General features: G+C 31.7%; 1 protein-coding gene across 1 annotated transcript in view; it reads left to right on the forward strand.

The window, feature by feature from the left end:
• Window positions 1–12,080: 12,080 nt before the first annotated feature.
• The window catches only part of LOC142318194 (vacuolar protein sorting-associated protein 26C), a 34,980-nt gene continuing 22,972 nt past the window's right edge, over window positions 12,081–24,088 (forward strand). Inside the window, exons 1-3 of the mRNA XM_075354745.1 lie at window positions 12,081–12,186; window positions 14,007–14,150; window positions 20,702–20,929. Of these exons, the coding sequence (XP_075210860.1) occupies window positions 12,130–12,186; window positions 14,007–14,150; window positions 20,702–20,929 (429 nt within the window). The 5' untranslated portion in view covers window positions 12,081–12,129. The remainder of the gene's footprint in view (window positions 12,187–14,006; window positions 14,151–20,701; window positions 20,930–24,088) is intronic.

Consider the following 24,088-nt stretch of genomic DNA (forward strand, 5'->3'; position numbering starts at 1 on the left):
TATTTATATAATGGTGTAAATATTCAATAAAATTTTTTTATGAAGTTTGGTTATTTTTTGTACATACTTCATATTAACATTGTTGTACAACTAGCATTGCCAGTGAACTATTTAAACTATTATTTCTCTGTATTTTTAAGTTACTGTGAAAACACTTGCTCTATCAGAACTGTGTCAATGACCATAGCAATACCAGTGTTGTTGATACACCAAATTCTAATGCTTATTCAAGAGTGGTTCATCATCAAATTCTTCCAACATGATAAAATTAATCTGTTTAAAATAATTTAATTCATTGAAACAGACTCTGTAATTTAATTCTGATGGTAAATTACTCATTTGAAGTTTTCTATTTTTATTTGAATATAGCTTCAACTTCATACTTTGAATGCAGTATTCCATAATCCACATTATCTGTTGCCTTTTATCGTATGTAATTATTCTTATATAAGTGAAATGAAATTTTCATCAATTACTCAGCTTATTTTTAATTTTTATTGTAATGGGTACCATGATTCGACTTCTGGAAAATTTGGACATATCTTCACGTTTCACATCCCCCACACTCCAAAGCCACCATCAGTTCAAAAGTTTATATATATTTCACTTTCTTGTGGACATGATTAAATGCCATAATTTTGCACCAATCATTTTCAAATTTATACATAAAATATAACAACCAAAATTCTCAATCGAGTTTGTTAATGGGCAAAATCGAACCATGGGGGGGTTTTTTTGAAAAAACAAAATATTGTTATAACTTTCTTATTAAGTAAAATACCGTACTCGTTTAAAGTTCCCACTATTCTTTGGATAAGAGCCTAAAACTTATTTAAGTAAAGTCTTTTGATATCACCAACCATTGGCCTAGGGAGTGGAAAAAATGGAGTTTTGAAGACAAAAAAAATCATACCTTCCTTAATAAGCACACCATCGAATCAGTTTAAAGTGGTCATTAGTCCTCTACACATTATCTAAAACTTTTGTCTGAAACTAATTTTGATATAACCAACCCTTATGGTAAGGGATGACCAAAATATTGCCATTTTATAATGTAATTGCAAGAAGATGGGGCTTGTATGCTAAACATATGAAACCTTTTTTCACATGCAACCATTGTCATATTGAGCAAATTTGAATCTTTTCTTAACTTTAAGGTGGAAATATTTTTTATCCCCTACTTAGCATTGGTGAAATCTACCTCTGCCTTCTGGCATGCTAAAAGGGATTTTTTTTCTTAAGATGATGACTGCTTTGATAATTTTGCCCTATGAGAATGAAAATTTATAGTATATGAAAAATGCCATCCCTGAGTATGATTCAAATTTGGAAGACAACTTATTCTGTATGAAAGAGATATTATCCACAAACAAGTTATATTTAAAAAGATATACTCGTATATAAAAGCAGATAATACAGAAAAATTATTAAAATAAAATAATTCAGAATTACCAGGTGTTTCAAAAAGGATTCAAAACTTTAACACCAAACCTTGATGCTTACTTTTGACACCAAACCTTTATTGAGACAGGTTGTTCTGTTAAACATACAAAATCACCAGGATGCCAACATGTCTTTGAAGCTGCTGTGAAACAGCTTGATAAAGTTTTGCACATAGTCCGAAGAAATCAACTCGATGTGCATCACAGAGTGTCATTCCACAAACAACTGTTTGGCGAATATTATGTAAATGACTGCTTTTGAAGCCATTCAAATTAACCATGGTTCAACACATGACGCTTACTTTTGACATCAAACCTTTATTGAGACAGGTTGTTCTGTTAAACATACAAAATCACCAGGATGCCAACATGTCTTTAAAGCTGCTGTGAAACAGCTTGATAAAGTTTTGCACATAGTCCAAAGAAATCAACTCGATGTGCATCACAGACTGTCATTCCACAAACAACTGTTTGGCGCATATTATGTAAATGACTGCATTTGAAGCCATTCAAATTAACCATGGTTCAACACATGACAGATGATGACAAAATTACTCGGTTGGAATTTTGTGTGATAGAATTGCAGACAACGATGGATCTTTAGACAATGTAATTTTTAATAAGTCAGCGTTTCACATTAGTGGCAAGGTGAATACTCTTAACTGCTGAATATGGGGTAGCAAAAACCCTATGAAATTTTGTAACATATTTGTGACAGCCCTAAGATCAATGTTTTTTGTGTCCTAAACAAACAAAGACTGTATGGCCCATTCTTCTACTAGGAGGCAAACATAAATGGTATTATTTATTTGGACATGCTTCAAAATTTTCTAATTCCTCATTTAGATGATGATGACCAACATATGGACATCATTACTTACAGCAAGATGGGGCACCACTTCACTACCGCCTAGAAGTCAGAGATTTTCTTTATATTCTATTCCCAGGTCAGTGGAATGGTCGTGATGGTCCAATTACATAGCCACCTTGCTCCCAAGATTAGACCCCGTTAGATTTCTTCTTATGTGGTTTCATTAAACATCGGGTTTATGTACCACCTTTGCCTGCTGATCTTGTTGAGCTAAGACTTTGAATTAATGCTGCAGCTGCATAGGTAACTCCCAACATGCTGGCTACAGTCTGGAATGAAGTTGACTTCAGGTGGGATATACGTTGCATTGCAAATGAAAGCCATGTTGAACCAAAGTGAATGTTGGGTAACAAACTTAATGTGTGGGTTTATAAAATGAGACATCAACCAAATCTGTAAGTTGCCTCAATATATTTTTATATGCTTTTAAAGTTGTGAAGTTCTTTTTAGATCACCCAGTATTGTCATTTCTACAATAATTAGCTTCATAAACATCTGCACAGATGTAATTCATAATATTATTTTTGTCATTCAAGATAAATGATAAATTTTCAAGTTTATTGTGATTTTCATTTAAAGCATAAGCTTTAAATGAAAATAAGCTTTGATGTGGAGGTTTAGGGTTCATTGTCAGTCATTCTCCTTATGTGTTCTTTCTAGAAATGTCTATGTACTTAGATTACATTCAAAATATTTATTGAAAAGATTAATCTCTTATTTCATCTCTCTATTGGTTTATCAAAGTATGTTCAAGCTTTCCAAATGCTTGTTTTTACAATTATTAAACCCACGAAGGAGGACTTAAATGCAAACCTTCTGAATGAAATTTATTTACTTAAAGTAGTATTTTTGCAGTATTACATAATTATTTTGATCACCAGCCGAATCTTGGTTTGATCTTTCCATTACTTCAATCAGTTGCTGTACACAGACTAGTAGAAAACATACAAAAAAAATTAATACCCTTGAAATAATTTTTAGGTAGTAACTAAGTCCTTTCACCTTAGAAATGTAAATTGGAAAGAATATTAACAACTCAGGAACATCAAATGGATTGTTACAAACACTAGGCGAGAAAAACCATTTTAAAAATACCATAAAAAAACAAAATAGTATAGAATAAGAAATAGTGGTAAATTAAACCTTAATAGAAAATTATAAAATTGAAGATTTTATAAAGTAAATAAATTACTTTATAAATTATAAAGTTGAAGATTTCTGTTTAGAAATTACAAAGGACAAACTAAATAAAACTCACAATAGCCTTACTCAAGCAAACAAGAGTGTATATCAAGCAGAAAGATGTCTTTTTACCTCCAACACTGACATATGAGTAAGGAAACAGTTCAAAAGATATGGATAGTGGCCTTTTTGTTATTTTCTCTTAAATATAATTGTTAGTAAAATGTATAAATCCAATTTAATTTCTTAGAAATTTTAGTACTTTTATTTAGAATCTCTTTTATAAATTTAAAATTTCTCCAGTTACTAAAATTCTGTTTAAAACTCCAAAAAATACAGAAAAAAAATTAATGCCATCATAATTATGTTAATCTCTTTGTACAAAGAGTAAAGTGTCTTATTCTTCTGAGTACACCCCGTTTGTGTATCGTTCCAAGATGACAAAGGAAGACTGACTTTTGAACAGTGCGAAAATTTGTTGTTTTTTAATGTAGTGCTTACACAAAGACGGTTTCATGCATATTTTCAAACTCACTGGTCACCGTCATTTAAAACAATATGAAGACTTTACAAAAAATTTAATAGTGATGGTTGAGTATTTGAAAGTAAGTGTAAATTACTCCAGTGTTCATTCTCCACAGAATATCAAAGCTGTCAGAGCAGCATTGCTGAAGAGCCTGGGCAAATCAATAAGCAAAGCAGCAGCACAACTTGGGATTTCTAGGTAATCTGTCCAGCGAATTTTAAAAACTGATTTGCATTTGTATTTGACAAAATAACAGTGTTGCCTAAATTAATAGTGGACAACAAACATCAAAGAATGGTATTCACTGAATGGAGGTTGTGAACCAAGAAATATTGCTGAACAATGTTTGGATTTCAGATGAGGCTCATTTTCACCTATATGGGGTTGTTAATAAACAAAATGTGTGTTTTTGGGCTTCTGATAATCCACACATGCTTCATGAAAAGGTGCATCATGCTCCACAATTATGGTATAGGTCACTATCTCAAGTCATGGGCTAATAGGGCCAATCTTTTTTTGGACAGACAGTAACAGTGAACATTATCTAAATGTGCTGCTTAATAATTCTGTTCCTCAGCTTCTTGAAAAAGGGTTTCAATTAGAAAATGAGTGAGTGATTCACACAGGATGGAGCCAGACCACACACAGTTAATGTTCTTTTAGACTTTCTGCAAGAAATTTTTAACACCAATGTCATTTCGCACTGATTTTATACTCATTTTGTGTGTGGGCAGAACTGGCCCTTGAACAGTCATGATTTGGATCCGCGTGATTATTTTATTTTGTATTACAGTTCAAATAAATATATTTTAACAAAACTAAATGTTGTATCATTTTGCGCGCTGCTCTGTATATCTAATGTTCATTGCAGAATAAACAACTAAAAGACAAATAAAGATAATAAACAGATAAAAACTGTACCAAATCACTTCAAACACAAACCAAAAATCCTCCTAGAAAGTTCACAGACCCAATAAAAATCATCTACACATCTCATTTAAACCATTTATTTACCAAACAGATGGCCCTGCAACATATTCATCCAGTGTATCCATTCCAAATAACCGTATAGCACATGTATTCATCCAACCCATCTATCCAAACACATACTGCCAGTCTATCTGCCTAATACATACTTACAATGCACCTCCCCCCAATACACATTTATTCATTGCCAATACATGTTTATGATTCATCATACATTCACCTAGAAAACTTCCATACATTATATCCAATCAAATCACTCACCCGTAACTTTCATCCCTCTCTCTTAATCCACCATGCACTTTATATTCAGCTTAACCACATAGTTTGAAAACTTTATTAAAAGATGATAGGTTTTTCAAACTTTTGCTATTTCATTAGAAAAATAGCATTATTAAAGATGAGTAAACAAAAAAATAAATGACAATAAAAATAAATAAACTAGTGAAATAGGATTTCATAAAGATTTTGAGTATTTTGACAGTGAAGAAAAGATATAAATGCATAATACTGCTAATTGTAAATCATACTGAACCTGTATTAAAAGTAAAATGTTAGTGCAAAACAAATTTCAAATGCTTGAAAGACTGATGGCCATTGAAAAAAAAAACTTAAAATTGTATTGTGGTGTATAGTTTTCTAACTGAAAAATTACAAAATTCTATTGAAATAGATATAGCGTAACAGATTGGTAAATTCACTGATTATGCCATTCTCTTCACTGATTACAAAATGCCCTGCATTAATATGTTCATTAATTTGCTGCAATATAAATTATAAATTTACTTATAAATAAATTCAAAGTAAATTACAAATTTTGGGGTTAGGGAAAAGTTTGTTTGTTTTCTGGTAGATGGCTTTAGGATCACGTAACTCTCGTAACATTTATCAAATCCCTCAACACTTGTGTGCTTCTGAAATGTGATATATCACTGAGTATTTTTAGAAAGCTTATAATTATATTAGTTTATTTATTAGAAAGTTATTGCATCTTGAAAATGACTGAAAATAAAGAAGGAATTCAATACATTTTAAAATTTTATTTTAAAAAAAAGGGAAGAATGTGGTTGTTAAAAAAAAAAATTGTAATGTTTTTGGACATTATGCGTTATTAGTACATGTGGCGCAAAGCTAGTTCAAGTGTTTTTTTCAATGTACAATTTTTATAATTTTTGCTGGAGTTTTTGGATAGTTTTTAGAAACGGAGGATCAGAACTGTTAGATGGTATATTACTGGTGTGTTTTAGTGATTTTCAAGAGTATCGGATAACAGAAACATTTCTTACTGAAATTTTAGTTGGATCCACCTTATTGCCATTTGCAATAAGCCATTGGGTTCTCGTCAAACACAGTGCCGATGCTTCGCAGTGGAGCAGGGAGAGGGTTTGTCTAGGTGGATACTGGTAACATACTGGCTTCCAGTTGTTACCACTCACCAAATACCGGAATTGACGATTCTATAGAATTTCTGGACAATCTGGCTGAAGAGGTCAGCAGAAATAGAGGTAGTGGTGGGAGGACTTCAATGCCAAGTCCCCTGAATTTCCTGGTTGGGTTATGACCAATACAGGGCATTACTTAAGTGAATGGGTGAGTCTTTTGGGACTCACTTGCATAAAGAATGATGACGATACATTATACGAGGGAACTCAAGATCAGCTATCGACTTGGCGTTTGTGACCAATGAACAAGTTGGTAGGTTCCGCAATTGGGACAGTTAGAAGTTGAAAGTCTATCCGACCAATCAGATTTGATGCAATAGGATTGAACCACCAGCGAGACTACATACTTCAAAGGTGGGCTGCATCAGGTCGCGTGGAGGATTAGAAGATGTTTAGTTGGAGTCGAGTCCCCAGAAGAGTTACAAGGATTATATGAGAAGAATGTAGGAACTCTCTCTCTCTCTCTCTCTCTCTCTCTCTCTCTCTCTCTCTCTCTCTCTCTCGCTCTCTCTGTAGGAACGCACAACCAAAGAAGGAAAAATGCCTTTTGGTGGAATGCAGAAATTTCTGCATTGCACCAAAGATTGTGGGCAAAGAGAAGGGCATATTAAAGAGGAAGAGGACAGAACCTGGAGCGATGGGAAGAGTTACAGAATGAGAGTATCGTGAGGCCAGGTACCCCGATGCTAGCTATTAAGCTTGCAAAATAAACATTCTGGCGAGCCTGTGTGATGAGGTCGATGTAGATCCATGTGATAAGCCATATCGAATAGCGACTGGAAAGATTGTCCGGTCACTCCCAACACTGATGAAAGAACAGGTTCGGGCTAGTGTGATATTACTTTTCCCTGATGGCGGGGACCCTCTCTGAGAAGAAATTAGGGCAAAGTAAGAGTCCTGGTCCGGATGATATACCGATAGAAGTAGTAAGAATTGTGGCGGATGAGGCACTGGCGGAAGTTATCAGAATATTTAATAATGTCCTGTGCAGAGGCTACACACCAGTAGAATGGAAGAAATCTAGATTGATTCTGATAAGGAAACCAGGTATGGATGAAGCACCTACTTCATATAGGCTGATATGCTTGATCAATAATATTGCCAAATTATAAGAAAGATTGATTGACAACAGACTATGGGAGGAGATAGGAATGAAAGGTCAACTGCATGGTAATCAGTATGGTTTTAGACCCGGGTGGTTGACTGTTGATGCGGTTGATGAAGTAATGAAAATTGTTGATGCAGCGGCGGCAGATATTTGGAGGACTCGTCGCATACCAGTGGTGGTACTACTCCACCAAATGCTGGAACATAAAACTCCCTCAGCTGGAACACCATCTTCCAGGTGCTGAGGGAGTGGGGTGTGAGCTACTACCTCTGGAAAATGATTGAGAATTACCTGAAGGATAGGAGGTTGGTTTATAGACTGGGTACCACAGAACTTTGGTTCCAGGTCACAAGTGGTGTTCTTCAAGGCTCTGTATTGGAACCTCAGTTACCGAGCTCAGTGTACGACAGGTTCTCCGGTTGAAATTCGATGTGGTGTCGTCCCAATTGCTTATGTGGATGACTTGGCATTGGTGGTGGTGGCAAAGATGGAAGAAGAGGTGACTACTGCAGTGAATACTGCGATTGAGCTAGTTAGTGAATGTATGGCAGGGGTGGGACCCCAGCTATCCCATGATAAATCGCTGTTTATCCCTATGGCGGGGAGAAGATGGTTGGAGACCTTCCCGATTGTGATAGTTGGAATGCGAGTCACAAGAAGCCGCCAAATATCTTGAGGTGTGGCTGGACCACAGGTGGTCCTTCACACGGCATGCTCGTGAAATAAGTAAAAGACTGGGAGGGCAGTAAGGAATTCAATAAGATTATTGTCAAATAATGAAGGGCCACAGGTGTCACGGAAAAGACTGTATGCGCATGTTGTGACGTCAATTCTCTTCTATGGCGTCCCGGTGTGGAGAAGAGCCTTAACAATGGGGTGTAACAGAAACCTTTTGGAGGGCATCCAGCACTGTATAGTGTTAAAAGTGGCTTCGGCATACTCCTCGGTCTCGACTGAGACGGTGCTAGTAGTGACCAGGATGCCGCCACTCCAGCAGTTGGCAACGGCTCACACACTTACCTACAAAGGCATCTCAAAAAAAGAAGCTAATATAATCATGTTTAGAGACTGGCAGGCTAGGTGGGATGCGTTCACGAAAGGGAGTTGGATGCATCTTCTTATAGCAAGTGTGAAGTTGTGGGTTGAGAGGAAGTCTGGAGAAATAGGATTCCTGGCTGACCCAGTTCTTAAAAGGGCATGGGGGTCTTTCACAAATACTTGTACAGACGGAGAAAAGCAATGAATCCGGACTGCCTGTACTGCCACGAAAGAGACACTACAGAACATGTGATGTTCCAATGCCGACGGTGGGATGGGGAATGCCGCGGGTATGTTACATGAACAGGAAAACTGGAAGTGGAGACGAGTTACGATGCCAAGTGGATTTTAATACGGTAATAAGTTTCGTGACCAAATTATTGTAGACGAAATATCGCAAAGCGAGAGCCTTTCAGTATGAATAAATACAGATAAGTCCTCTTAGAGGCCGAAGTTCAGGACTGGCGAGTGAGGGAGTGATGGACAGTCCTCTGCAGAGCCGTTGTTCATCCGCACTTGCGTGGATGGGGCTGTAGTAATGCTTAATTGCAGGTCTGGTATTGGTAGGGGAGGTTTAGTCAGTAGAGTACAGGCACACATATTCACTCTTAATAAAATCTTGTAGAACCTGTTAGTGAGCCTGACACTTCACGTATAAATGGCATTCCTCCAACTTATCAAAAAAAAAGAAGAAAAAAGAGAAAAAAGTGTTTTCAATGTGGAAACTTTGATGTTAATGAATACAGACCTTGCTCTATAATGAATAAGATAATGAAATCATGGAAAAAATTGAGGAAGATTGGTACATTAGAATAATGATATCAGTAACAAATGATTGATATCATGATTTAGTAACAAACTAAACATCAGCCACAAAACAGTTTGAAGAAGGCTAGATAAAAAGACTTATTGTTTGGTTGCCACATGATTATAATGAAAAGTTTAATGGATTGAATTTCCATCTGTGAATCATAGATAAAATGAAACGAAAATGAACTATTTTTGAAACAGCTGTTTCTGAAAAATTGAACACTTATCAACAATAATGTACAGAAAAAATTGTTGTCAAAGCAAGATGAAGCTCCATAAATAGTGGTAAATTCAGGACTGACGCCAAGAAATATGATGCTATCTGTGTTTACTATGAGCTGTTGCCATTAGATTTAATTATTGATCTAACCTCTACTATCAATAACTGAAAGCCAAGTTAATCGAGATAAAGTGACTAGAATTGACTAATAGGAAAGATATCTTCCATTATAACAACAGATCTACACATCTTTGGTAACCCTTTGAAAATTGAAAGAGCTTGGTTGGGAAATTTTTATGCATTCACCATATAGTCCTGATCTTGCACAGTCAGATTACCATTTTTTTAGACTTTACACAACTCTCTTAACTGTAAAAAGTTGGCTTCAAAAGAGGTCTATTAAAATCACTTATCTCAGTTTTTCATCCAGAAAACTCAGAAGTTCTGCAGTGATGAGATTGTATGATTTTACCTTAAAAATTGCAGAAGGTGATCAATCAAAACAGGACATATTAGGTTTAATGAACTTCATTTAAAATATAAAGAAACCTTGTTTTACTTGTACATTAAAATAAAAAGAAACTTTTTTCCCAACCATTTAAATGTAAATATTTATGAATAGATTTTTACTTTATTTTCATATATCACATTACAATTTTAATGTGCTTTATTGTGTATGGTAATTAGTTTAGTATATTTCTATAGAGAGAAAGAGAATAAGAAGGGCTCTGTATATTCCAACTGGCCCATAAATGAAATGTATTCTAAACTGTATGATATAAAACAGAAGACCTGTTGTAGCAAAACAGTAATCCATAATAATTCCAAGTGTCATTTCTAATTTATCTTCTAAAAATATTTTTGTAACAAATTTTACATGAGTCAGAGTACTGGATGGATTTGGTTCTAACCTTATTAGTAGCCAGATGCCACTAATTTTTCTATTTGATCTGCTATAATTTTTATCTGATATATTGCAGAATATATAAATACTAAAGAGTGTACCTGATGAAACTTTCCAGGAGATAGGGCTAGACATTACATTTTCAGATTTTTTATTTAAAAAAAAAAAATGGTGTATGCATATAATTACTGCAGCTGTAAATATATAATGTCTCCCCCACCCAGGATCTACAACTCAACAATAAGTGTGATTTAATTTGTTGTAAACTATCACTTCCCATATTAGCATACTCAGAAAACTCTTAATGATAGTAAATAATCAGTAAAACCTAATGATTACAAAATTATTTTAATTTCTGAAAACCATTCCTATCTCAAATTTCAATAGTAGAACCCTAACATTTCTTTCAATAATTTGGCTTATTTAATTAATTTTTTTTAATATATTATTCAGCAGTATTTTCTTCTTTTCCAATATCCATCATTATATCAGTTGCTGGTGTTTATCCTCTAGTGGGGCAATCATATGTTACATACATAGATTAGTTGGTAAATCTACCGATGCCCATTTTTATATGTAAACCATAGTAAGTAAAAAAACTTATTATTTTTTTTTCTAAATTTAACACCTAATTACAAGAAATTAATAAACATTAAGTAGGTAAAGAATTGTATTTACACAAAGGTTAACTATAAAATTCCTAGGTTTTCATATTTGCATTATAAAATAAAAATATTTTTCATTTTAAAAATACTGTTGATAAGAAATACTTTTTTAATGATTAAGATTAAGTATAATTAATTATAATCTTTTAAATAGATGTAATTTGAATACAGGTTCAGATGGGACACTTGAAAAATGAGAAACTGAGCTTAATTTTCTTTTGTGTTGGAGGCCTTATATTCTAGGAAGAAATGTCTAGAAAATTAATAACAAACACTGTTGGTGTAATCTACAAATGGGGTTTCCTAAGTAGTTTCATAGTTTTTAAACAATTTGTAAACATATCACGTTTGATTAGAAAACTAATAACTTGTTAAGGCGTCACAAATTCACTCTCAGTAGATAACTGGAAAGTTTAAAATAATTTCCAATTCAGAAGGTGTTAATGGAAATTATGTGAGCAGATATTTATGCACATGTTGAACAAGGTAATAAAATTCAGGGGATTTTATTTTTTAATTTGTATCATCCAAAAATCCATTGACAAAGTAATTTTGTTTCTGTAAAAGAAAATCTTTTATTGTATTTTGAATATTTTGGTTGTAAACTTTTTTAATGGTTCAGTAATTTATTAAAAATGACAAATAAACATAATAAGGACCTCTCTCATAAGCCGAAGTATTGAATCGCAAAAACAGTTCCGTTTTCTGGTTTGATGTATTAAAAAAAAAGTGAACAAAAAAGCTCTATACACAATAAAGAGTTTTTTTAACAGTTTTACCATTGGTTGTTTAAAGCAATAGAATATTTGGATTTGTTTATTTTTGTACCAATCGATTCAAACCACTTTTATGTAACTGATTAATTCAGAAATCATATCGATGTATCGAGTTCTACAGACGAAAACATAACCTGTGAAGAAAAATATAACCTAACAAGATGTCAACAAAATTAGATATATTATTAAAAAGGGCTAATAAAGTTTATTGCGAAGGGGTATGTAATGTTGATAAATTGTTAATCTTTGCTTTAGCCAATATTTAATAAACTAAAAAGTCATTTATTTTAATATATTTGGCTAGAAAAGTTATGTAATGTGACAGCAGAAGCAACTGAATTCTTTTGCTATCGTGATATTTAGTGGCATTGCTTATGGCCTTAAGAAATAAATCAGTCCTAAAAGTTCTGTGGTTTGTGGATGCATGTTTTACACTTTGAAAAAAAAAATAGAAACATAATGAACAGACTATGTGTACTAATGATCTACAAATTTATATAGGTGGTGCTACTTTACTTTGCGGTCTACCATCATCATGAAATCTTAGCACTTAAGTGTATCGGTCTGTGGTACCGTTGTGGGTGTAATTTGTATATTTAATGTTTATTAGACGAAGTTAGCGAGTGTTAGGTTAAGTTTGATTAGAAAAAATAAGAATAAGTAAACAGATTTGGAAGTCGAGAGTTCCAACGTTCAAGTCCTAGAAAAGGCAGTTACTTTTATACGGATTTGAATACTAGATCGTGAATACTAGATACTGGTGTTTTTTGGTGGTTGGGTTTCAATTAACCTCACATTTCAGGAATGGCTGAACTGAGACTGTAAAAGACCGCTCATACATATCATCCTCTTTCATCCTTTGAAGTAATTCCTGAACCATAATTACCGGAGGCTAAACAGGAAAAAGAAAAGGAAAAGTAAGAAAGGTTATTTTCTCAGCCCACCGGGCTGGTCTAGTGGTTATTCATCATCACATATCAAATGATTTTGAAGTCGAGAGTTCAAATCCCAGTAAAGGGAGTTAATTTTATACGGATTTGAATACTAGATTATGGAAACTGGTGTTCTTTGGTGGTTGGATTTCAATTAACCACACATCTCATGGTCAACCAGTTGTGTACAAGACTACAATTCATTTACAGTTCATACATATCATCCTCATCCATCCTCTGAGGTAATACCTGATGGTGGTTCCAGAGGCTAAACAGAAAAAGAAAAGGTTATGTTGTCATTGTAAAAAGTTCAGTACACGGAAATGACATTACTTAACCTAATGCTCGTTTCTAAGTTTAACCAAACTTAACGCTCGCTAACCTTGTCCAATTAATATCAAATATAAAAATTATGTACAATTTGTATATATTCTGTAATATTAGTTTATTGTTTAAAATAAATTAGTTGAGATGTCAGCCAAGTTAGTGTAATGGTGCATACTAAAGTAGCATCAAATTATATTGTAAATTGTAATAATCATTATGCAATTGATTAAATTTTTGTACTCTACTTCTTTGAACTAGAATACATATTAGAGTACAGAAAATTATTGCAAAGATTTTGTTGATCATTTCTTGTTTCTGTTGAGTAACATTAATAGGATCATCTTTTAGAATTATCAGCTGCTGAAACTGAAAATTTGATGAAGTGCTTTTTCACAAACACACACACACACACACACACACACACACACACGCACAATATTAAATAAATCCTTTATTTTTGTGAGTGTTTACCTTCATTGCAAATAAGTTATTCTTATTGTTACAGAGTTATTAAATCCAAGACCAAGATGTTCTTAAGTCATAAAATTTTAATTAAACCTTTACATTTTCATTTCTGAAAAGTGGTTATAAAATAGTAGGATTTTTGACAGTGCTATGAGACGAGTATGATGTGAAGAAAGATTTTTTGATGACAGTCAAAATGTTTGGACAGTTTCTAGGCAATCTGTACTGTATGTATAATATTACTAAATCATTGTATGTATAATATTACTAAATCATTGTTTGTTATTTATAGTAATATTATCTGATTGTTGCAGGAAATTATAGCTGGTATCATTGTGATTCAGTCTCCTTCTGACTTTAAACATGATGGAATCATTTTGACAATTGAAGGAAGTGTTAACTTACAGCTTAGTCCAAAGAATGTCGGAATATTTGAAGCATTTTATAATTCTGTCAAGGTTTAAACTATTACATTTTCTAGTGTTTTAAATTTTATTATATATTTAATTTTTTTTATGTGTATATGTTAATAGGGAACTTTACGTTCTGTTTGCTCCCTTTTTTTTATTTATTTTTTGTCGTTGGTCTCACATTTTAACATCAAATTTTTGAGTTGGATAAAAAATATATATCATTAAAAAAACATTATGAAAAGTTTTTGATGAGCTAATGAATGCCATTATATTTACTTGGTGCTGTTTTTCATTAAATCTAACAGGTTGATGAGTGTAAAATTTTTTTTTGTTTACTTTTTATTTTATTTATTACAACCTTGGACAAAGCCATGTACTTCAGTAAGAAATATGAAGTAGGCAGTATGATTATTGAAAAAATGCCAGACTTTTGTCAGAAATTAAACTCAAGACCAGCCGGTCTAGAAGCATGCTTATCACTATACTTTCTGGCCCTGTTATATAAGTGAGCAACTTAAAACCGAACCAAGCTGGTTTGAACTGAAGTAATTTGACTGCCACTTTTAATGCTCTTACCATTGCTAATATTATCTGATGCCAATATTGGTTGTTCATGTTACTACTCTCATCTGTTGTTTTTACTTGTAAACTGATCACACTTTAGTGCAGTATAGTTTCATTCTTTGCAATTGTGGTTTTCCGAAATGCCTTATTCAACTGAGGAAAGGGTTACTGTATTGGAAGCTTATGCGCAGTTCTGGATCCTTTTTAGAAACCTATCAAATAATAGCTGAAAGATTTCCAAATTCCAGTATCCCAGCAAAAGAATAACATACATGATTTGTTTAAAACGTGGCATATAACAAGGATGGTTTCAAATCAAAAATGAATTAGCTGACATTCTGTTAAGACTCAGGGGCAAAAGTGAAATTCAAAGAAAAATTTCTGCTGTTAAACAAAAATCTAAATATAAGTAATCATAACAAAGTGATGTAAAATACACATCTTGCCATAAGATTATTCATGATTTAAATTTGGAATTATCAATACAGAAATGTACCATACAATTTTCAAAGAATTTGGTCTCAGTTAACAGATTGTCATAAAGAGTAGGCTACAGCTTCTTCCAACAAATCAGAACAATATATCATACATCATATAACTCACTAGCACACTTTCATACAGTTTTTATGGAAGTATAAACTGTCAGTCAGAGGGTGGTGGCCTCTGCATTTTTCAGATTTGTCTCGTTGCAATTTTTTTCTTTGGGGCTATCTGAAGGATAAAGTTTATATATTGAATCAAATCCCCACAGTATCGACAAATTGAAATCATTTATTTCAGCAAAAATCAGTGACATTGACAATAATGTTTTGCATCATCAGGTTACTCTAAATATATCACTCAAGTACAAAAGTACATTGCCGTGCAGGTCACACACGTTGAACATTTGTTCTAAAATTGTGGAAAATATTTAAATTTTTGCTATTATAAATGCAGAATTTGATTCATTTTATGTTTTCATTTTCCACATAAAATATACATCACGACTGTCTTTAGTCCGTAGTAGTTTGATTTTAAGTTGCTCACCCGGAAGGAAGTTCTCTTATTACTCACAGAATACATTTTGAAATTTTATTTGTTTATTCTTATAGTAAAAGTAATAGTTAATGTTTATTCTGACAGGAGTATTTTACAGACACTTTAGTGCAAGTTTTTCCATGTTGGTTCAAATTATAATCATTAATTTTACCGCATCTATTTTTATCACTTTAACATTACATTATTTACATACTCTATTTGAAATAATTTATGTAATCTATGTAAAAATATAAACTGGTCTAATTAATAGCAAGTTTTTGTTTCTACTTTATTCTTAAAATCCAGATCAGCTATTCTAAATAGGATCTTGAGACTTTAACTAAATGTGTCTGGAAATACAGAAAAAGGGATAGAGAAAAGTAGTAAAAGGTAGTTCATTAAATAAAATTTGGTCCAGATTAAGAATTTTCTTAATCTTCCCAGTAAATTATTATTAAGAAGAAAACATTATGCACTATAAATTAATCCTAGTGAAATATTTTTTTAAAAAGCTAAGATAGTTTTGTGAATTCCTAGTACATATGAATTAAAGTATATAAACTTTATGCCCAAGACATTTGCTTTCTTGATTTATTTTGTTCAAGAAAAATTAGTATGCTAACATTTATTATTCATGATAAATAAAAGAGTTATTTTATTTCTTTAATAACCTTATGTGCCAAGGACTACACTTTAATGAAGTGATATTACTTATTTCTATCAACTTGCACATATTTAAACCCGTGAAATATTTCCATATTCCGATCAACAACTTTGATATCCAAATTTACTATCATAATGTATGGTTGCCTCATTTCCTGCTGTTTGTCAGTTAAATTTAAGCTCAAAACATAAGAAAATTTTTTTTGTAAGGATCATTATTCTTCTGACATTCATACTTCATGAAAATAGAAGCTGAAGTAGGTAACTGACAATCACAACAACTTGAAAGAGAATGTCAGGTAATTTCATGTAGGATAATTGGGTCTTTAGTGATGGGGTATGTATTAGAGAAAAAAAGGTGTTTGCATTTTTTGCAAGACAGTTCTAGAACTATATGGATTGTTAATTTTGGAGGCCCATGAGTAACAAAAAATGTCTAAAAAACTACATTATTAAAAAAAAAATTAGGAATGAAATATATAAAAGTGTAAAATATAATAATTTTCCATCCATGCTAGAAGTTTATATGTTGGATTAATATTTTTTTTTAAATGTACGTACCTCCTCCTAATTTATAGTTGTTTTAATATAAAGGGTAATGTTACTACTGCTATGCTGAAGTTTATTAAAATTGTCAGTATAACAGTGCATGATTATTCATCTGGCATTATAACAAACTAGTTTTTATGCAGTAAACCCACCGGCTTGGTCTAGTGGTGAACTCGTCATTCCAAATCAGCTAATTTGGAAGTCGAGAGTTCCAGCGTTCAAGTCCTAGTCAGTTATTTTTACATGGATTTGAATACTAGATCGTGGATACCGGTGTTCTGTGGTTTCAATTTGGTGTTCTTTGGGTTTCAATTAACCACACATCTCAGGAATGGTCGAACTGAGACTGTACAAGACTACACTTCATTTACACTCACACATATCATCCTCTGAAGTATTATCTGAACGGTAATTACTGGAGGCTAAACTGTAAAAAGAAGTTTTTATTCAGGTAGGGTTATATTAATTTTTGGGTGAATTAGTTATTTTTGGGTAATAGGTAAGAGCTAAAAGTGAGGTCACACTAGGTGAAACTACTGTACTTATTTATTTAAGATTTTGATGTGATATAATGAAGAATTCCTTACATTCCTCTGTTTATCATCAATTTTCCTATCCTAGCTAACAATTTTTTAATTTTAGAAGAGTACAAAACTTTGTACTATACTGCCTAATTATTCTGAATAAGCTTTAAACATCTATCTTGTAAAATTGAAATGTAATTGATAGTAAATAATGGGTGTGCTAAAATTTTTAGTACTCCATATTTTTCAGTTAATAATTTTTTTCAGTTTATTCCATATGGTAATTATGTATCTAACAAAAATGTTTACACGAATTAAAACTAATTAATCTGTAGATTATTAAATAATCAAAAAATCTTAGATAAACCTTAATATTATTGCAGTTAACCTTAATATTATTGCAAATTATTTCAAAATATTTGCTGAGTTGAGTTTAAGTGAAACATTATTAAAGAATCAGAATTATCAAACTACATTATTTCTGCTGTAGGAATTCTCAAGAAATAATATAATAAATATAACAACATACATAGTGTAACAATAAATAAATAATGTATTATTAAAATGATAGAAATAGATTTAAAATTAATGATTACAATCTGAATCAGTACAGGAAAACTTGCACGAAAATGCCTGTAAAATACTCTTGTCAGAATAAACATTAACTTTTACTACAAAAATAAACAAATAATGTGAATTTTTTGGATTTGGATTTTTGAGATTTATAAACTTACTTTCGAATCAGCATATACTCATCATCAGCCACAGGATTAAGATAAATTTTTGATAAGTTATTTATAAAAATTCAAATTTCTTTTGTTATATCAGAAGCATTTTATTAAACTTTTCAAATTAATCATCATATATATATATTTCATGACTACTATTATGGTCCCAATCAAAAAGAAGAGTAATACATTGAAATATGAGTAATGTAGGACCATTTGCCTTATATCGCATGCAGCTAAGATACTACTAAGAGTGTTGAATGGGAGACTAGGAAGAATGAGAGATCAATTGGGGAAGAGCAGTTTGGGTTTAGAAGGGGGAAGCGAACAGGGGATTCAATAGAGTTAATAAGAGTGATCGGAAAAATATATATTGGAAAGCAAAGAGATTTATATGTGGTATTCATAGACCTGGAGAAGGCATTTGACAGGGTGGAATGGAATAAATTGCTGAGAATTTTAAAGGAAAAATGAGTCGCTTGGAGGGAAAGGAGATATCTTAATAAGAAATCTGTACTTCTCACAGAAGGTAAAATTAAAATTGGGAATGAGTTATCAAAGGAAAGCAGACTTGGGAGAGGGGTGCAGCAGGGATGTTGCATGTCACCACTTTTATTCAACTGTTACCTAGAAGCGATAATTGAAAAGAGTCTAACATGTAATTAGGGTGTAAATATTGGAGGAAGGAGGATAGAGTGTGTTAGGCTTGCTGATGACATGGCAGTGTTGGCAGAGAGTGAGTACATGATGAATGAAATGTTGATAAGAATAAATCAGACCTGCAAGGAGTATGGGATGAAGAAAAATACAAAGAAGACAAAAAGTATGATAATTATCAAATCAACCAAAAGAGCAACGATTAGGATTGGGTGAAATAAAGTTGAGCAAGTGGCATCCTTCAAGTACCTGGGTTGCATCATTAAGGAAGATATGAAGTGTAATCAGGAAGTTAAAGTACAAATTGCTAGGGCAAAGGAAGCATTCAGCAAAATAAGGAGAATGCTATGTAGCAAACTAGATCTGCAACTAAGGAAAAAACGTGTAAAATGTTTTCTGTGGAGTGTGGCCCTATATGGGGCAGAGACATGAACTATTAGGAAAGGAGAGGAGAGAAGATTGGAGGCCTTTGAAATGTGGGTTTGCAGGAGGATGGAAAAGATCAGCTGGACGAAGAGAGTTCAGAATGAGGAGGTGCTTCATAGAGTAGTAGAAGAGAGGGTGATTATTGAAATAATAAAAAGAAGAAAATGCAGTTGGTTGGGACACTGGCTGAGACGTAACTGCCTGTTGGTGACAGCATTGGAAGGTGGGGAGGAAAGCAAGAGGTCGGAGACGAATGAAAATGGTAGGCAATATAAAAAGGGAAGAAAGTTACTTTAAAATGAAACGGATGGCACAGAATCGAGCAGAATGGGCGGCTATGTGAAAATCTGCATGTCTAATGTATTGAATCCCTTTTTCTCTTTTTTAAAGTTGTTTCAAATCGAGATTTGAAATTTTCTTGATAGTTTATTGGCCAGTTACTCTACTTTTTTACAATAATAATGACATTTTGCATCTAATTTTATAAAATTCAAATGTTAATGTGAAACCAATAATTTCAGTATTTCTTTGTTTGAACAATTTTAACTTTTCTTTTCAGTTTAAAATTTAAATGGAAGGTACAGTATTTTCACACCAAATTTCTGTTATTTTATTAAGTTGCATAATAATTCTTATATTAATAGGTTATTATTTTTTATAATTTATATTTTATCTTTCTTTTGTCAGCCTAATATTTTTTATGTGCTGAATTTTATGTTTTAATCCTTAATAATGTTCAAACAATGTGGTTGAAAATAACACTGATAGAAGGATGCCCCTCAAACAAGAATTGGTTATAAAATATAAAAAAAAAATGTCTATGTTTTAATAGGAATGTAAAAATACATTTTATTTAGTTATATATATCTGGTAATAAATTGAACATAATAAATAAATACACTGATATATTTTGCTTTTTAAAATTATACATAACTCTAAAAAAAAATATTAACTCCAAGCAAACAAAAATAACTCCTATTTTTCAAATTACTGTTTTAAATGTAAGTATTAAGTTATATTCATTCGGATGTGCTATGTTAATACAGTATTGTGTTTTAATAAAGTAGTTTTTATATTATTTTGAATTTATTTTATTTTACTGTACTTTCAATTAGGCTGTAAGGGAAAGTGATTAAAAAACTGTTCAGTTATTTTAGTTTACCGTTCTGAAAAAAAAACATTGTGAAAATGAAATTCATCTATAAAAAATTTTATATTCAAATTTGTATTTTTATTTTTCTACATTGTATTTTATCCAATAATCTCATTTTTAACTGAAACATTTGGTAATATTTTAATTATGTTACAATATAAACTCAAATGACTTTTTTTTTGTTTATACTTTATCTTCAAAAAAATGTGGGTTAACAGTTATCTATGAATGGCTGCATTATAGAGGGGTCATACTGTATTATTATGGATAGTTTTTAATTACAATTTTAATCTTACTGCTTTATTTTCTTTACAGCCAATTCAGTTGGTTTCATGTGTTTTGGAAATTGCAAGTCCTGGCAAAATGCCAGTTGGTAAAACAGAAATACCATTTGAGGCACCTCTTAAACCAAAACCAAATAGAACTCTTTACGAGACATATCATGGAGTTTTCATAAATATACAATATCACTTAAAATGTGATTTAAAGAAATCGTTTTTGTCTAAGGATCTGAATAAGTCTGCTGAGTTCATGGTTGAAAAGGTGAGAATTTTTCTGATGTGATATTATTATTGTTATTACTATTATTGCACGTTTGTATTCAATCACTGAAGTATTGATTGATATAATGTCCTTTAATCTTCTGAGAAACTGTTGATATTGATATGATGAACTTTAATTCCTCTAAGAAACAGTCTGTCAGATGGAAGTTTAGGTGCAAGAAAGTGTTGTTAAACTATGTTTCTAGCACTGTTTTTTTAATAATTTATTGGTTGAAGATTTTGTGTAAAATATATATAGGATAGTCTTTTGATTTTTAATTAATTTTCATTGATGATGGCTTTTGGGGTAAGTATTACAAGTCAACAGAAATTCATTGAAATAAACATACAGAAGCCCCTGAATAATCCGAACTCAAAATGAGAAAATGCAAAAAAAGATTTACATTTGGTATTTTCCAAATCTAAAATAAGGCATAAGTTTGCTGTGTATTTTCATTTTCCTCTCTACATTGATTTTTTTTGACTAGGTTTTTGATTATTGTTGACTCATGCTTATTTACAGCACAGTACAGTAACAATTACTCCCTTCCTAGGGAGTAAGTGTTTCACAGCACTTTTGTGCAATCTGTGAATCATTACTTGAAATCCATCAATTTGGAAGAGAAAGCTTTGTTGTTAATTGATAATTGTCCAGGACATCTGGATGTAGAACAGTTGACTAGTGAAGATGGAAAAATAACCACTTTGTACTTTCTACCAAATTGCACAGGTATTTTACAACCAATGGACCAAAATGTAATCCAGTCATTTAAATACAGAATAGACCTTCTTTTCTAAGTTATTTCTCAAAATGATGACATAGTAGCGTGCTTCAAAAAAAAAATTAATTTGAAAAATGTTGTGCTTTCTCTTCCTGCTGCATGGGATTCCATTGACAAGGCTTTAATTCAAGCATCATTGAAAAAACCTTTACCTTCCATGATTAAAAATAATGAAAATGTAGGCACTAGTCTAAGTAAACAAATAGAAAGCGTGGTAAAATTGACTAGAACTGTTAATCTTGAACCAGAAGTAACAAAAGAAGTTCTTATGAACTGGATTAATGTAGATGTGAAAGAATATTTCCAACTTAAATCTGATGATGAACATAATTGAAGCGTTATGACAAAGGTTAGATGAAAATGATGATAAAGAAATTGAAGTAGGAGCGAAGAGTGTAAAGCATGAAGAAAAAGTAAAATGTTTTAATATTTTTATTCAGTGGGCAACAGAAAACAACACTCTACCACATAAACTGCTTTTATTGGCTCAAATACAAAAAAGACGCAGTACAAAAATCACTTACTTCAGTGAAACACAGAAATCACAGATTTTTAAAGAAACAATAATAAAATCCATTTTTAGAATATAAATATTAATGGAGTAATTAAAGCGTTATTTGTATACTAAAAGAAAGAGTTTCAGCTCTTATTTCGACTTGCAAAACTTGCCTCTATATCCTATCCTGTACCTTTTAAGTTGAACCCTCAATAATCAAAATTTTTCATAATCTGAATAGCCATGGATTTTTATTAGTTCAGATTATCCAGGGGCTTTTGTAGTTTATATTATTACATGTTGCTATTGATAATTAGAAAATAAATGTTCCAAGCTGAAAGAAATTTCCCTTTATCCATAGCTTATTTATAATCTTTAATATTATTTGTGTAATTTGAAATGAATGTTGAGGAATATTTCACAGAATTTCAGCAAGTGATGTTTGAATTGAATGACCTTTTGTTTTATTTTTTCATTTATCCAACATCAAAGTACACAAATGAGAAAAGTTAAAATCTATATTAATAAAATTTTTATTTTAACAAATTCCTAATCTTGTAGGTTATTCAGAATGTTACATTTTTATTGATTACATTTGTTTAAAAAAGCTTTTATAACTAATTAATCTATAAAGATATTTTAATGATTCAAGTACATCTGAAACCTGTTCATAATCTTAAACTGTTGAATTGCATCTTTTAATTAGTTTTAGCTGGTTAAAGTTTATTCTATAAAAATTGTTCAAATTACAATAATTTTTTGTAGGATGAAGGAATAACACCATTTTTTTTTCTCCAGTTAAAGAACAGGGAGAAAAAAGTGATTGTGTTTTTCCATCCCCTTCCAAAGATATTTGATTTAAAATTTATGATTTTTGAACATCATATCTCAAAAGAAAGAACAGATAGAAATACCAAAATTTAAAATGATGAATCTTAATGCAAAGTTATTAGGCCCTGAAAGTTTAATCATGTTTGGGACTTCTTGGTAAGATACATCACCCTACCATATATAACGCATTATGTTATAATAATGAGTAATATTGCATGTAATATCCAGTTCATAATATTTAATAAATGAATTTTCTAAAACTAAAATGTTTTGATTATTTTAAAGAATGTGCAGATGACATTTTATGTTATAATTTTAGTTTTGTGCAGTTCTGCACTAGAAATCCAACTTTTTGTTTCCGACACCCTCACTATTTCACAGTCTGAAACACACTGATTTTCGCAGTACATATGTTTGATTAATGAGTAGGCCCTGTACACAAGCATCAAGTTTAAATTCATTCACCAATGTAACTCATTGCATAAGCACATAATGAAAAATACACCGATACAAAGTCTGTTGTCGATCTTAAATTGAGTGTAACTGAAGAACAACTCAACCAATTTTCATCAATATTTCACATACACAACTTCATATACACTCACTGCAGCATATTTAAATTTCAATGAAATTGATTTACTATACCTAATTCAGTTAGCTTATAGAGTTCAAGTAAGCATACGAGTGTTCAGGCGGCTAATTCATAAGCATCTCCTTTAAATCCTGATGCATATAAAAGAAACTACACAATGTTAATATTCAGTAACCAAGCACTACTGTATTTTACAAAAGTTATACATATATTTTAAATTTAAATAAATTAAATTAATATGTTAAATGATCAATAAATATTTTTTTACCTTGTTTGGCAAGGTAAATATTTTTACCTTGTTTGGCAAGGTAAATATTTTTACCTTGTTGTTTTTTACCTTGTTGGATTTGATAATCCATGAATATCTTATTCAATAAAATTGTTTATTGTTAAGTAGTTTACATGAGTGTTTTAAAAGTTATGAAACTGTCAATTGCCCTCTACAGTAAAAGTTCACTA

This window comes from Lycorma delicatula, chromosome 1 (assembly GCF_047948215.1).
Source record: "Lycorma delicatula isolate Av1 chromosome 1, ASM4794821v1, whole genome shotgun sequence".
Lineage (NCBI taxonomy): Eukaryota > Metazoa > Arthropoda > Insecta > Hemiptera > Fulgoridae > Lycorma > Lycorma delicatula.